The following is a 15,109-nucleotide window of genomic DNA, read 5'->3' on the forward strand; positions in this document are numbered from 1 at the left end:
TGTGAAATTTCATTGTCTTTGATATGTTAGATCACTCCCACTGCAGCTACCACCTCTTTGCTAACCAGCTTTTATGGTAGAACAAGTTCTTACAGAGCAGAAAATCCCTAAGAACAAGAAGACAAACACCTAGAAAAGAAGGCAAGGACAGGGACATGAAATTTTCAGCATCAGGAGCACTGTTTGCAGGTAAAGACATTACAAAGTTTGAAGTATTTCCATTTGGGACTATTCTTCAATTTTTCTGAAAGCATTCTACACAGCATTTCAGCCATCAGGATTCTTCATTAGCACTAGGAGGCTGGGCACTTCAGTGTCTGAAAAATAATGTAGCTATCAGAAAGCAGGTGCATTCAGCTGGGAGAGGACAGGAATAAAAAAGCCCTAAGCACATTTTCCAAGACCACAAGACTAGATTAGCCTGGGCTCCCCGAGGCTGGCAAAGCATGGCATGAATCTGGCTATGCTGCTGCACTCCTGAGTGAAACCGGAATTCCCACCAGAAACAGTGGCCTGAATCATATCTAACCCAGAAGGGAATACAGACGCAATCCTCTGGAGCCAGACTCACACAAAAGAATGAGCCAAGTACATTCACCGAGAAGGTCAAGTTGTAGGAAATACTCAGACTGCTTGGAGAAATCTGCATTCTCTTTGAAAGCAGAACGTGGAATGGTGGCAGCCAAGAATGGAAAATCCCATCTCAAAAATAGAAACAAGGATAAAAAGCCTATGCCCTCTTTTTGTAGGAGTACAGCCAGATCTAATTTTGGGTAGCAACCAGAGCAGTAGATGCCTGTGTGCAAGTACTATTACAAGGAGAGCCTAAATAAACAATAAATAAAATGTTGTGCAGGGTGAATTGAGTATGTTTTATTTCATTTAACTAAAACCTAAGGAACAAAATAGCCAAAATTTATATGTTAACAAATTAATTTACAAATGCTTACTGCATATAAAACATTTAATAGAATTTAAGAAATATACTTACTATTACATCAAATTTGGAATAAATATCTACAACTTTTCCTAAAAAGAAAACCAAGAGTTAGTAAAGTGCTTGAAATACAAAATTAGTTTTCTTGCTTCCTGCTTTCATGTATTTTAAAATTACACAAAAAACAGACATATCAAGGAGAACCTTCCCCCCCAAGAAAAAAACAAACCCTACCAAAACATTAAGTGCTTCCAAGCCTATCAGCCTACATCCTGCATAAATATTTCTTTATATTCTCTTTTGCCCCTTACCCTCCCCTTCCCTTTTTTATTGTGTCTCCTCTTCACCACCAAGCCCAACATCAGTCCAGGGTTCAGCACAATTTGTCTTACCACGCTTCTGTATAGAGAAGACCCAACACACACCTGACTCATCCACAACAGGTAATGCCGATATCCTTCTCTCTACAAATATATTCAAGGCTTTAATGATAGGAGTGTCCGGATGTATGAAGGCAATGTTGTGGTAAGTTCCTATTCCAAGTTCATCCAGATTCTTCTTCATAAAGGCAGGCTTTGGCATCTCTGACATCTAGGGAAGTGAGAATTACTGTATTTACTGGGCAGTTTTCTACAACCGCCATTTTTCTACACCTACTATGCTTCCATATAATTGGTATGTGTATTAGGAAATCCATATTCATTCATCCATCTACAGACTCCACATGATTGTTACAGACCCTTACAGTAATCTGATACTAAATTAACCTAAAGCCAAAACAAGCTCACATCTAGAAGTAGTATTTCTGTTCAAAGCTGCCCTAAGTTAAGATTATACTACTACTTTTTCTCATTTATTTATTTTTGTAGTGATCCATTGCTAAAAGCCTTTGATCCTAAGGTATTTCATTCCCTCTGGAACTATAGAGAGATGACAGCAAGGCATACTATACTGAATGCTTATTTAGCACTCTTGGATTTGTTGTGCCTCATGTCTATTCCTGTAACTAATGTAAGCGACAGTGAGTAATGATAATCTCATCTCTGGGAGATGATCCATTTTGCTTTTCATGAAAACAAGCTTGTGAAACTGAGCAGATCTTCCAGAAAGGACAGCAAATTACTCAGCAGCCAAAAGAAGTCCTTGCTGTTTAGGTTTCTTTAAATGACTAAAAGAAAGTAAAGACAATGTACAGGTCCTACGGCAAGCTCAAATTTCTCTGTTATCAAAAGTGATATACACAGGCACAATGAATATGGAGTTTTATCAAGAAGTTTCTGTACTAAGACTTAAATTATCATTAAAGAGGTCTACTGGGGGAGAAAATCCATTAAACAAAGCATAACTTTAAATACTTACAAAAAGCTGGAGGAACTTGAGGATTCTTTTATGGGTAAGTATATAAAGTGCATTTCCACTGACTGGATCTATAACTGGCAATCTGTGGATTTTGTTTTTGATCAATGAATATACAGCATCAAAAAGGCTGAAAAGAAAAACATTTTTTTAATAATTAATTCTAGCTGGCAATTAGTAATGTCAAGTGATACACAGGTTTACAAGCCCCCCATGAAGTACATATGATGAGTACTTAACTTACATTATCATTAACATTAACAAAAACACTAATTAAGGGATTTCAAATTAACTTTTGCAGCTGGTTAAAACACATCAACAACAATATGCTCATGAACATCTAAAACCAGTAAGAAGGTGTGACTGAAAGTGATTTTTTATGGTAGAAAGTAGTGAAGAAATATCTCCTCTCAAGTACAAATTTTTTCCAGTGGGTGCCATGCTCACAGTACCCCCTGCACTCAGAATGGATTATTTTTGTTCAGTGACAGCAAATGAAAAACAGTGTTCTTGCTCTTTCTAGAAAATGTTACAGAAGTTTGAGACTGAGATATGTTAAGTGCATTTTTATGGATACATGTATCTATGCAATTAACCCAAAACAATCATCTAGTAATTTCACTAAATTATCACTGAGGACTGGCAAAAAGCTATGAGCGGGGATCCAAAACATTCCTCCAGACACCGCAGACTACAATTTAGCAATACTCCAACCTGTGCAAGCCTGCTCTTCATGCAAGTAACACTTTTCTTTCTCCCCTTGGTCCTAGTAAGACTAGGATAAAAACATCTGACCACCAACTGCAATATATTAGTAAGCAATGAAGCCAGTAAAACTTTGATAAACACCTACTTGCTGAACTAAGCTTCTCCCCGTATACAATAAACTTTATGTTCCAAGTCCATGGGGATGACTATCCCCATTTGATATACTTGGAGTCAAGACTCCCACCACCGCACTGTTGATGCTACTCCCGGAGTGAGTATTCAGCTACCACTAAGTGCTGCAGTCTGAGTGTCACAGAAACAAACCCCATTTCTGGATCAGTTCTTAAACTGACTTGCTGCACTCATTTATACATGTCCTACTGCATCTTCTTTACTGCAATACTTACATTGCTGCACCTTTGACTGAAAACAACACTATTTTTTTGTCTTAACAATTTTCTTTGCTACCAGTTACCATTCAAAATATCAAAATACATTCCTTATTGACTTAATTGAATGACTAATTCATGACTTAATGGCAATTCTATGACATCTACTACTACTTACAATGGCATTCTACCACATCTACTGCATGAGGATACAGCATATCATTAGATCTGGTGAAAAGTTCCCTTCACCAGTTTCCTCTAATAGGGCATAAGAAATCTTATTCCACTAACTAAATTAACAAATAATTAAAAAGAGGTCCTCACTCACAATAAGAAAAAGCTTCCTTCCTCATCTTCTTGATCATAATAAAAGTCAGTTTTTGTACTCTAGTTTAGAACATTAATTGTTTCTTGTTATATAAAGAAGTCTTAAATTCAATACTGAGATAGGAGTTAGTTTATTTCAAGTTAAGCAGGATGAAAAGCAAAATCTTACCTTGCATCTGGGGAGATGTTCACTAAAGGTTTAAACGTCTCTTGTAAATAAAGCTCTGTGTATAGAAAATTAATAGACCATTACCACTTTATATGAAAACACTAGCTTTTTTTATGAAAGCACTTTATGAATTCATTCATACAACGTTAAATGGAAGAAAGGCAGCAATATATATACAGTTCTACTGCTCAAGGACCTTCCTCTACATCAAGACGACAAAAGTTTTAAGTGAGCCTAAACTGGTTACCACCAGGGGTCACTGCAACAACAGCAAATAATTCTTTACCAGCTCGTTTTGTGTGTCTGCTGCATTGGAGTACTGCATGTTATTTCATGGCATACAGTCTATTTTTAATGTTAAGCTTCCTCTCTGCATTCAGCACTTCTGTTCACACCCAGCAGATTGTATGAATTTCTAGTTAACGTTTACTATTTCTGCTTTCATTAAGACAAGCTAAGCCTATGGCTAATGAAAAATCCACTACACTGAAAAAACACTAGAACATACCAAATTATAAACCAAGTAGTAAATATTCTTACCCCTCCAGGTTTCTATCTTGTGCTCCTCCAATTCATAAATCTGAACCTACAATGGGCAGATGGAAAATTGAGCTTGAAGCATTAATTTTAAATCCAACATCATTAGCAGTACTATAAATATCTGAATAATATCCTTACAGTTCATTGCAGGTAATGTAACAGAGTAAGAACAGTCTAGAATAACATTTCTTGGCAGTAACAAGAAGGGGTGCAATCCTGCTCAATGCAGAGTACCACACTGGACCTATCGTTTCAGGGGACAGGGAAGATCTTTCACCTGCCCAGGTTTGTAGCCTAGGCCTCTTCTAGACTCAAAGCCACCTCTGCAGTAATCTATCTCATCCTAAAACAATCATGCTAGAGTAAACCTGATGATTCCTCACAGCCCCAAATCAGTAAAAGCTTATTACTCTGATTATATTAATGGCATCTGACAAGCATTTCTCTATGAATTGTGAATATTAACATCAGCTAACATCAGATGTCTGCCTCATCCCACTGCTCCCGATTACTTCTATTTCCCCATTAAAATATTGCATATCTGTTTTAATTGGTAGAGGGAGAATTGTGACATGATGGGAACAAGAAAGGTATGTAAATGTTTGTATGAACATTCAAGCTAGAGAATTTCATCAACTGCCTGCCAATGGGAATTTTAAATTACAGTTAATTGAAGTCAACAGATCTCCAAGTGATTGTGTAATCTGGCCAGGTGACAAAAATATTTGCATATACTTAACTAGTTTAACTTGTTTACACCATCACTCCAAGAACAGAGTAACCTTTTCAGGCATCTAAGCCTCTGTAAAACAGCATTCTGCTTAACTCCATAAACTCCTTTTGGAATAGCTCTATCACAGTTAAGAGACAAAGATGATTATATGTAAACATGTGAACCATGCATAGTTACATACTTGTTTTTCAAACACAGTAACATTTTCATGTAACTTAGACATCCTCCCCAAATGCTTTTTGATTGATATTTATATAGAGTTCCAATTACTACTGAAGTATGTGCTTTGAAACAACCTGAGCACTAACACATACAGTGATTAACAATCAAGTGTTTTTCTTCCTACTTTTTACATCACATCTCTTTTTAGGAAGTATGTTAAGACAGGTCGTTCATACCAAATGCATTATTCATTAGTTGCAATACTAAGTGGAACCTTGTAACGAAAACAAAGGCTATCATTATGGAAAGCACTACACAAAACATAGTAAGTGGTTGTACTCATTAAGGAAATTCCTCATGTTTATACACGTGTAACTGAAGCAGACAGATTACAGTGCACAACCAAGCTCATAGGACTTTCATGGCTAAAAAACTGGGAACTGAACCCAGCTATTCAAATACCATTCCATTACCTTGCTCACAAAGCCATCTTTCAAAAAACTCTCACAGCTGTTATACCCATGTCATATCTAACCTTTAAAGGCTTAAATAATAGCAACAATAGTAATCTTTCAGCTTGATATTTCAGTCTCTGTACTGTATAGCAAATAAAAGTGTAGCTTAGCATCATACTTACCATTGGAGATTTATAGTATCTATGCAGTATGTTAATGAAATCTGTAATTGTTAACATTCCTGTAACAAGTGATATATGAATAAAGGTTCATCAGATATATATGCTCAACACAGTATGTAGATTCACAATATATATTTTAATAAATATTAGATCCATGTAGCATACTATTTGTATTGGACTAATTCAATAGTGGAATTCTGAAACTATATATATTCACTTTTACATTGATACGTCAGAATAGAAACACAAGTCTGAATTAACATTCAAAATTATAATCTATGTGCTTTTCCTCCTCTTTCAATCTGACAAGAAATCCTTGAATCCAGACTGTATTCACCCCCAAAAAGCATGGAAAGAAAAGAGCATTTAGAACATCTGTACGAGGCTGGAGGGCAATCCACTCATTTTAATTAATGCCCTTCATTTTCTTTTAGAATTAGACATTTTCATTCTGTACTTAACAAGTCAGACTCTCAGACTCCAATGAAGGAACAATATAATCTATTTTCTTGAATATTACTTATTCAAGACCTTCCTTCAATCATTTCCATGATAAACCTGATGTCTGTACTGATACATGAATTTTTTAATGAGGGGAAAAAAAAAGAAGAGACAGTACATCCATAGTATATACATTTTAGCTACCAATACCAAACTATGTAAAATAATATTGATGATTAATTTAGTTACCTGAAAGTATTAATCATTTTTGAACTTTCAAAGTTCTAAATTTGATAAGAGGAAATTGCTACACTGTTTACTACTCTTACATCTAAACTCACGAAACCAAGAAATGGGGAAGGGAAAAATTAATCTGGAGGTCAGCTTTAAGTCACGAGAGCTTAGTTACAGACAGAAAATGAAACATAAAAGACATACAGCATTCCTATGATGTATTGCTTGAAGCTATTGCTCCTCCACTCTTGAATTTAAAATATTTTCATAAATGCTTTATAAAGCATTTACCATTTATTCCCAAGAATCCTCAATCTACATTCCAGGTACACAAGAAGTATCTATAATAATATATATAATAGTATAATAATAATATATAATACAATGATGTAATAATATATTTCTAACTGCCACTACATCCCAGCAATGGAGACCTAATTTTGGAAGATTATTGTTGTGGCAATTAGCTACATGATTTTTAAGAAAGCAATACATAGCGCCAATGTTTTTCTCTTAGTATGCCCCATATCTGTAGTATTCAACATTAGTTCATGTATTTAGAGATTTCTCAGTGCACTTCACTGAGAAAGTGCAGAGAACAGCATGCCTGTATCCCATGTGTTATTAAGATACTGTAACATTAAATTCTTCTTTTTACAGTCCCTATTTTCAAATATCCTTTTTGTGACAGTCACCTTTATTTTTAGGTAAAGTGACACACACGTACTAGAGACCAGATTTCAGAAGGTCAGGACCTGAAAGAACCTTCATGATTTTCCAAGCACAGCAATACTATGACAGCTGGCAACATTTCACTCCTTACAAGGAGGAAAAAGAAACCCTCTCTGCCAGTGTGTCTCCAGGACATTAGACAATGGCTGGCTTGGGGCCACCTTCTGCAACAGTAAAGCACCTTGGAAATTAAAGTAATCCTGAATAAGGTTAGAGCGACTCACCTACAAAACTCTGTTTTTTACTCTCCCACAGTGGAGCTGCTCTTACACCGTTTGCCACCAAGGCAAAAAAGGCTTTCTTTACCTGCAAGAAGAATGAGCAACTGAACAAATCTTTGCTTTTAGTTTAGCATACCAGACACCAACAGAAGGGTTTTCCCAGTTACTAGGAGAAAGGAAAAATGCAGTATAAACAGCTTGTGTTCAAAACAGAACAAAAACCATAAACACCAACCAAAACCCCTAAGCTTTTTACTTATTAAATGGTTAAAAAGCTTAGAAAAAAAAGCTTGGCAAAGACAGATCGACTTTTGTTTTGTTACCTGAATATTGTGTGTGCAAGCCTCTGATGAAGAAATGAGACAGCTAAAAGGGCATATGCTGGCTAAACTCAACTTTATTTCTGGTTGATATTATCCATAAACATTATTACACCCACCCCCACCAAATTATGACATTGAATAAATATGTAATGAACATAATTATCACAAGTGTCCAGTTTAAGGATATAGCTTAACAGCTGAAAACTACTAAATTCTAGTTAGTGTTCATTATAGCCACAGCTGTATAAAAGACTTGGTCTCATTTTCTCTCCCACTTTTAGGCTCACGATTCACACACCTGATTTGAGATGACTGAAAGTTAAAATGAGCAGTTATCCTGTTTTCCTGCTAAGGAAATAAAACCAAATACTTTCATTTTTTTTTTAAACTAATTAACCCTCCCCAGTTTCTGAATGAGATTTTATAAGATTATAGTGTCATTCCCAAAAGAAAAGAAAAACTTCCCTGGGAACACTAGTTCTCTTAAGCATGAAGCTGTCAGGCTGTAGCATACCTTGAAATACTGATCTCTTGGCGATATGCTTCAGCATGTTATCATTCCTGTCCTGCCCACACACATCTAAATAGTCTTCATATGGAAGACATTACAAAGAAGTGATGGGTCTTGTCCAGGTCTTGACCTGGCATAAAACTAGGACATAGCCAGTCTCTATCTCTACATGCATGAAATAGTCCTCAGTCCAAACTACACAGAAGTAGCAATGGCTTGACTGCAGTTTGAGGAGACTAGGATTACACAGTGGCATCTTAAGTGTCTACTTTATGTGCCAAGCGGCTCCTCTTCACAACAGATTCAAGAGTAAAAGGGCTTCACAATGGAATCAGCATCCAAAAAGTAGCATCTAATTAAAAATGTAGGTAGGAAAAAAGTCAGCCATTGTTAGCTACCATATTCTTGGAAAAGTGTGCAAAGCTATCCATATGATATCCAGTGTCATATGATACTAGAGAGAGCCCCCATTTAGACTCTTAGCATTATACTGTAGCAGTTTAAATTTCTAGAGTTAGTAAGACTTCTGCCCACACTTCAGTAATCAGCAGTGAATGCTCCAAATGAACTCCAGTCTTTAAGATCAGGCTTTTGAAAACAACCCATGTTTCTCGGAACCTCTATGCAGACCAAATGCTTCCTCTGTAAACACGAGAAGCAAATCTGTCCTCCTGACCTCAGCAAATAGCAGTTACCAAAGCTGCCTCCTGACTTCACAGATACCCTATTAACACCAACAAACAGTAATAATGATCTGCTTATTAACCACCCCCCCCCCAAACTGCAGTAAAACTGAAAAAGCCATATGGGGAAAGAAAATACATATCATGTGGTATTTAGCTAGAAAATGGTTAAATAGAAAGGTACCAGAGGTTTCAGCCACCTCAGTGACACAGGGACTAGTCAGGTAAAACAAACATTACCAAATCGACCACAGAAGCATGCTAACTTGTAAGGAAGACTGAAACCACAGAGAAACCCTCCAGGCAGAGAGATGAAGTGCTCTTACATAATAGCATCACACTTACAGCTAATGCAGTGAAATATTTGGGGAACAGATATGAGTAGAAGTAAGAGTTCATACAGAATTCCACCTTAGGGCAAAGTTATTTCTAACCATTCACCATCAAAAAGAGAGGAATGTACACTTACACTGCCTGAAACTGAGAGCTTTCACCTCTGTTATCTTTCAATAATAGCTATCACACAAGAGTTACAGCCAACTTATGCCCCAACTCTTCCACAGGAATAAGATGCTCAAGCTGCATCAGAGCAAGAAGGTAACAGCTAATCTATTAAAGCCCAGGGGAAAATAGCTTTCTTCCAGATAGTAATCATGCAACAAAGCTCCGAGCAAGTTCACAAACTCTGTAACTGATAACCTGGAAAAGAAGCATGCTCACAGCAGAAAATACATGGGAGCCAACTACAGCACTTCAAGGGAGCCTCCAAAGTCTTGCTACTGCTACTTCTCAGACACAGCAGCAGCAAAAACACCACATAGCACAATGCCCAGATGGGTGAGATGGTAAAAATGAGGTATTAAGACTCAGAAATTACACTTCAAGAGAGACAATTCAAAGATATACTAGGCAAGAAGCTGAGCTTGTAGGCAACCCAGAAGGAAAATAAACCGTCGAAGGATCAGTCTTGCCTTGATTCTGTTTATTTGCAAGTTATTTGTCTAAAAGAGCCTCAGGAATCTTCTGTTAGGTGCCATCTTGTCTAGCTTTAAAAGATTTTGGAAAACCTGAGGACTGCTGAGCAGCTAAAGCTACTGAGATAGCTCAGCCTTAAATCCTTCATAAAGGACAATGAGTTCAGCTTGGGCATTAGGACATTAAATATCTGATATCATAAATCACCCAATCACCAGCTCTCTGGGCTGTCCTCCTAGACCACAGCTTAAGTGACATTCCTATTGCTTGCTTCAGTTTTATAGCAGAAAGTGTTATACAGTTAGTTCTTAAATACAAGAACAATGCCATTCATTCTGAATGTTAATACTTGTCTCTTATTTAAGTAAGGTAATTACAAAGCAAAATACCAGACTTCATCTTATTTGCTGAAACTGCTCACAAGCCCAAACATCCATTCACTCTTTCCTTTAGTTTCTGTGGTTTACCAACTTCAGTTGCCCAAAATACTGCTTGGTGGTCAGCCAAAGCACTAGAGTGTGGAGCTGGGCTTCTGTCCAGGACATTTAGATGTTTCAGTGATGTTCATACAGAAAATACCCACAAGGACCTTTCTTTCAGATTATGTATAGTCTGTAGCCTTTGAAGATTTCCACTATGTCCCATCTTTGGGCCTCCAACAGCACTGTTAATTCTCAACCCCACCAGTGTTGCTCTTTCTCTGATCTTGAGTGTTGAACTGGCCTGACCTTCACAAAATCATTGTTTGTCAGCCACATCCCATAGATCACTGCTGTTCAACACCATGTACAAACAGTCTTTAAACAAAGCACTTTTGTTCTTATTAACCATGTAGTGGTCCCAAGGAATACAATGAATCATTAAAAATGGGATCTATATGCCCAAATTTAGAGGTTGTTCTGACAGATGTGCTGAACTTGCATATTCACATCTCTTCATAGCCAAGCAGGGAAAACTGTAATTTCTGTGGCATGACTCACCAGCCTTCAACAGAGTTTAAGCTGTACCCACAGATGCCATTTTCCCCCTCACTGACTACAAGATGTCTGGACGAGGATGAGGAATCCTACTTGATGTGACTACTTGTCTTCTCCAGCATTCTGTCCTTTAACTAGATGGATCATATTCTAGCAAAGGAAAACAGAAACTTAAATCCTACATGTATCATAAATCACCTCAACAATAGGTGCTATTGCACCACAGCAAGCCAAACAGGAACAAGCTTTTCTTACGACAGGAACTCATTACACCAACTGTGAACAGGCTGAACAGAACAAGCTAATTCAGGTTAGACAGGACTTATGAAGGCCAGAGCACTCAAATATTTCCCCTGTAAGTCTTACAGAGGGAGGATGCAGCTTCTTCCAAGTAACAGCTGTTAACAAGAAAGACCCAGTTAGACCCATACATAGGAAGCCCTGTTTTTCATATAGTAAAACATTTGGCAAACCTAGTACTTTACTGTTAGCAAGCTGCTAATCAAAGTTGCTCAATTACTGGGCAGTGACACCAGAAATGGTGGCAAGAGATAGAAGATCTCATCAGACTACAGAAGAAGTTTTTCCTCGCTGACAGGAAATACCGAAAGGGACACTCCTCATTAGGATATACCAGACCAGTAATCTTACAAGCCCTTGTGGAAAGGCCCTCTTGAGTAAACATCTGTGAACGAGGGAAGCATCCGAAAGGAAAACTGAGGACAAGCTTATTCGCAAGAATTCAGAAAGCTGAATTTGTTTTGCCTACCACTATGTCATGAAAACTAACTACATGCATAAGGTTTCAAACTTGTCAGCCAGGACTGCTCCATACGGTAAGGAGGGTGACTGCTGCTGTTGCAATCACTTGTTTCATTTGCCTCACAAAAAGGATCTTGTCCTTGAAAACATTGAGAGAGAAGAGCTATGAGCTTCTCAGGTCAAAGGGTCAGTGCTGAGAGAGTAGAAAACTGCTACTGTACTGGAAGACACAGAGCACCATTGTCTCAATGCCAAAGTTAACTTCGAAATGCTGGAAGGTAACAGAAGTAAGAAACATAGTTATGAAACACCTTCAGATATGTCACTACCAAAGCAAGATGGTGATGCAGAAGACTAGTAGTAGTTTGGACAGTGTGAAAAGATCTGCCAGAGCTTGTGGTATGGCTGCCATCCAAGGGCAAGATGATAAATGTGTACTTTTCTTGTATCTACTTTCACTGTAAACCAACCCCAGGGCATTAGCTTTACTTGCCTCAAAAGCCCCTAATGTAATCCCAAGAAATGTCTTGTGTCAATGATTTGAAGGGCTACAAAACTTCAAAGGGAACTCATACCTCAGAAAATTCATATGTGGATCACAACATCAAAACCAAACCAAATCTTTCAGGTAATCACCGAGAAAAAACCCTTCCTAACATAACAAAGTTTGAGAAGTTGTTGAAATAAATTTGCAAGCAGCATGCAATGTTAGCAAATCGGCTAAGAGCAGCTGAAGTAGTACTGTAGAAGGTTAAACTCATAAACCCACATGCTTTAAGTATGAAACAGCAAGGCATGAATCCATTGTAAAGGGGAAAAAGCTTTCAATTTCCAAAGGATAACAACATACATATCTCCACAGTATGAGCAAATATGCTAAAGTTTCTCCAGAATACAGTCTTTGTTCTTACTGTTAGAGCAAGAAGGCACAAGAAAGGTTGCCCTGAGACTTCTCTCTTGGAGGCTAAACACTTGCATTTCAGTAGTTCTTAGTAAGAAAACCAGGAGTAGTACAACCGGTCTTTGTTGTAAGCGGAAAACCATCAGGCCTCTGCTGTGACCTCTGTACTGCATAAGAACTGGGCAACCTACACTTTACCCCTTGGTCTAAATGTGTTTATGAGCTGACTGACTCTCAGATGCTTTTGATGTGAAAACATGAGGAATGGGGCAACAGTTTCCAGCCCGACACAAACAGGACTGTATTTCTTAAGCAGCATGGCAAGTTCTCTGGCTGCCTAAACCTTGGCAGATCTCCAAGAACGTTACAAAATGAAGAGTCTCAACTCCTGTATGAGGGAGAAGTAAGCAGGGTAACATAGCTGCAACAGAACAGGTTTATAACACACCTCCCCTGCTACTCCCTCACATCACTATGATTTCAGGTAGCCCAGCACATTAGCATCTTTTCTTATCTGAAAGATAACTCTTCAGTGACTAGAGGTGCTCACACTTTCTCCCCATTACTCACTTTCAGCATCTACTGGAAGTCATCAGATCCCAGGTAATGCAGCACAGTCCACTAGAGAAGGCCAACCACCCTATTTTGACCTAACACTGGCTTGTGATACAGTATGTGAGAATGCAGATAAACCACAACACCAAGTTGAAAATACATCTTCACCAAAGAAAGCTCTTTGGGCAACCCTCCTCTTCCGCAGTCTGCATTGTCTTCAAAGGATTTGTTTCTATGGCCTGAAAAGTTTTGTGAACTTCTTGGACTCCTTCACATCCCCAGCTCCCATGATCATCACCTTGATAATATAAATGCAGTACAAGCTAAATGTTCTCCAAATACATCATGCACTTTTGCTTTGAAGCAATTGACACCCAGATGACCACAACACTGAATCACAGAATAGTTTGGGTTGGAATGGATCTTATGATCATCTACTTCCAACCTCCCCTGCCATGGGCAGGGAAACCTCACACTAGACGAGGTTGCTCAAAGCCCCATCCAGCCTGGCCTTGAACAATTCCAGGGATCATCTGTAATACATTAGGGTGTAAGGCAGACATAACTGCTGTTTGCAGGTGAACTAGACCATTGTGAGAATAACCAGCAAACACACTGATGTAGAGATGCAAACCCATTTTTATAGAATAGTGTTGCTGGAACACTGGCAGTAATTCTGGCCAGCCTGAAGGGCCAGCCCCAAAACACCCACAATCCAAAACAGCACAAGCAGTCGGATCGAGCATTGGAACAGGCTGCCCAGGGAAGTGGTTGTCATCCCTGGAGCCATTTGGAAGATGTACAGATGTGGCACTTAGGGACACGGTTTGGTGATGGACACGGAAGTGCTAGGTTAAAGGTTGGACTTTACAGTCTTAAAGGTCTTTTCCAACTTAAACACTACTATGATTCCATGATATTTAAACACCTTCAATTTAGAAGTAATTCTTCTCAAATGCAGGATCCAAGGCAAAGAAAATTCAGGGAGGTGGACCAACTTTTCCAGAGAACCTCCACATCAGCTTTCTAAACGGTCAAGAGGAGACTGAAAAACACTTCTCCTAATTTGTAATCTAGTGATGACATCACAGGAATTGTTCTCTTTTTAGGAGATCTTAATTGCTTTGTCTATATGTTTCCAAGAAAAGTGGCCAACGAAACACTGGAAAGGATATTTATTAAGCACTAACTTGCAATTCCATTTATTTCCCTTAAAATAAAGCTGCAATGTCCAATCCAGACATCTTTTTAAATGACCTAAATCTCCAGTCCTATAAAGGAGCTATTTTGAAGAGCTAAAACCCTCTTTTATAGTGCATATAACCAATTCTGTGTTTTTGTAAGTTGGCTCGTCTGGAAGGACTAAACCAGTATGCAAGTCCACAGCCAGCCATCTAAGCAGGACAACTGTTGCATTAAAATTGACTGCCAATTATTTTCTTCTTTGGTCTATTAATTTGGTAGAAGGATTTCCTCCTTGAAGGACTATGCTACTTTAAGTACTTAATAATGAAGACTTGCCTAGGGCAAGGGACAAGCACCTCTTGAAGAGAATTTCCTCTTTTACCTTATATATCACACCTTCAAGTAGAGGAAAAATTGGACAAACTTGTTATTAACTGAGAGGTTGCACTTGCTTTAACATCTGAAAAACCCCAGCCAACAAACATCTATAAGCTGCTCCTCCAGCTCATGTTGCATTTGGAAAGCTTACATAAAACCAGGTAAAAATAGTTTTCTCCATTCACAGGAGATGGAAAGGGAAGACTCCTGGTAGATGACATACTCCTAATGGACACAAAGTGCTTCATATAATTTAAAAGCTGATGGGGTAAC

General features: G+C 38.1%; 1 protein-coding gene across 4 annotated transcripts in view; it reads right to left on the minus strand.

The window, feature by feature from the left end:
- The window catches only part of PRKAG2 (protein kinase AMP-activated non-catalytic subunit gamma 2), a 216,614-nt gene that overhangs the window by 7,832 nt on the left and 193,673 nt on the right, over window positions 1-15,109 (minus strand). For all 4 annotated transcript variants that reach the window (XM_034064345.1, XM_034064320.1, XM_034064383.1 and 1 more), the window contains 7 exons: window positions 7,590-7,671; window positions 5,959-6,017; window positions 4,427-4,472; window positions 3,887-3,941; window positions 2,297-2,423; window positions 1,363-1,528; window positions 992-1,029 (listed from right to left, as the gene is read on the minus strand). In XM_034064345.1, coding sequence (XP_033920236.1) covers window positions 992-1,029; window positions 1,363-1,528; window positions 2,297-2,423; window positions 3,887-3,941; window positions 4,427-4,472; window positions 5,959-6,017; window positions 7,590-7,671 — 573 coding nt within the window. The remainder of the gene's footprint in view (window positions 1-991; window positions 1,030-1,362; window positions 1,529-2,296; window positions 2,424-3,886; window positions 3,942-4,426; window positions 4,473-5,958; window positions 6,018-7,589; window positions 7,672-15,109) is intronic.

This window comes from Melopsittacus undulatus, chromosome 1, assembly GCF_012275295.1.
Source record: "Melopsittacus undulatus isolate bMelUnd1 chromosome 1, bMelUnd1.mat.Z, whole genome shotgun sequence".
In the NCBI taxonomy this organism is placed as follows: Eukaryota; Metazoa; Chordata; class Aves; order Psittaciformes; family Psittaculidae; genus Melopsittacus; species Melopsittacus undulatus.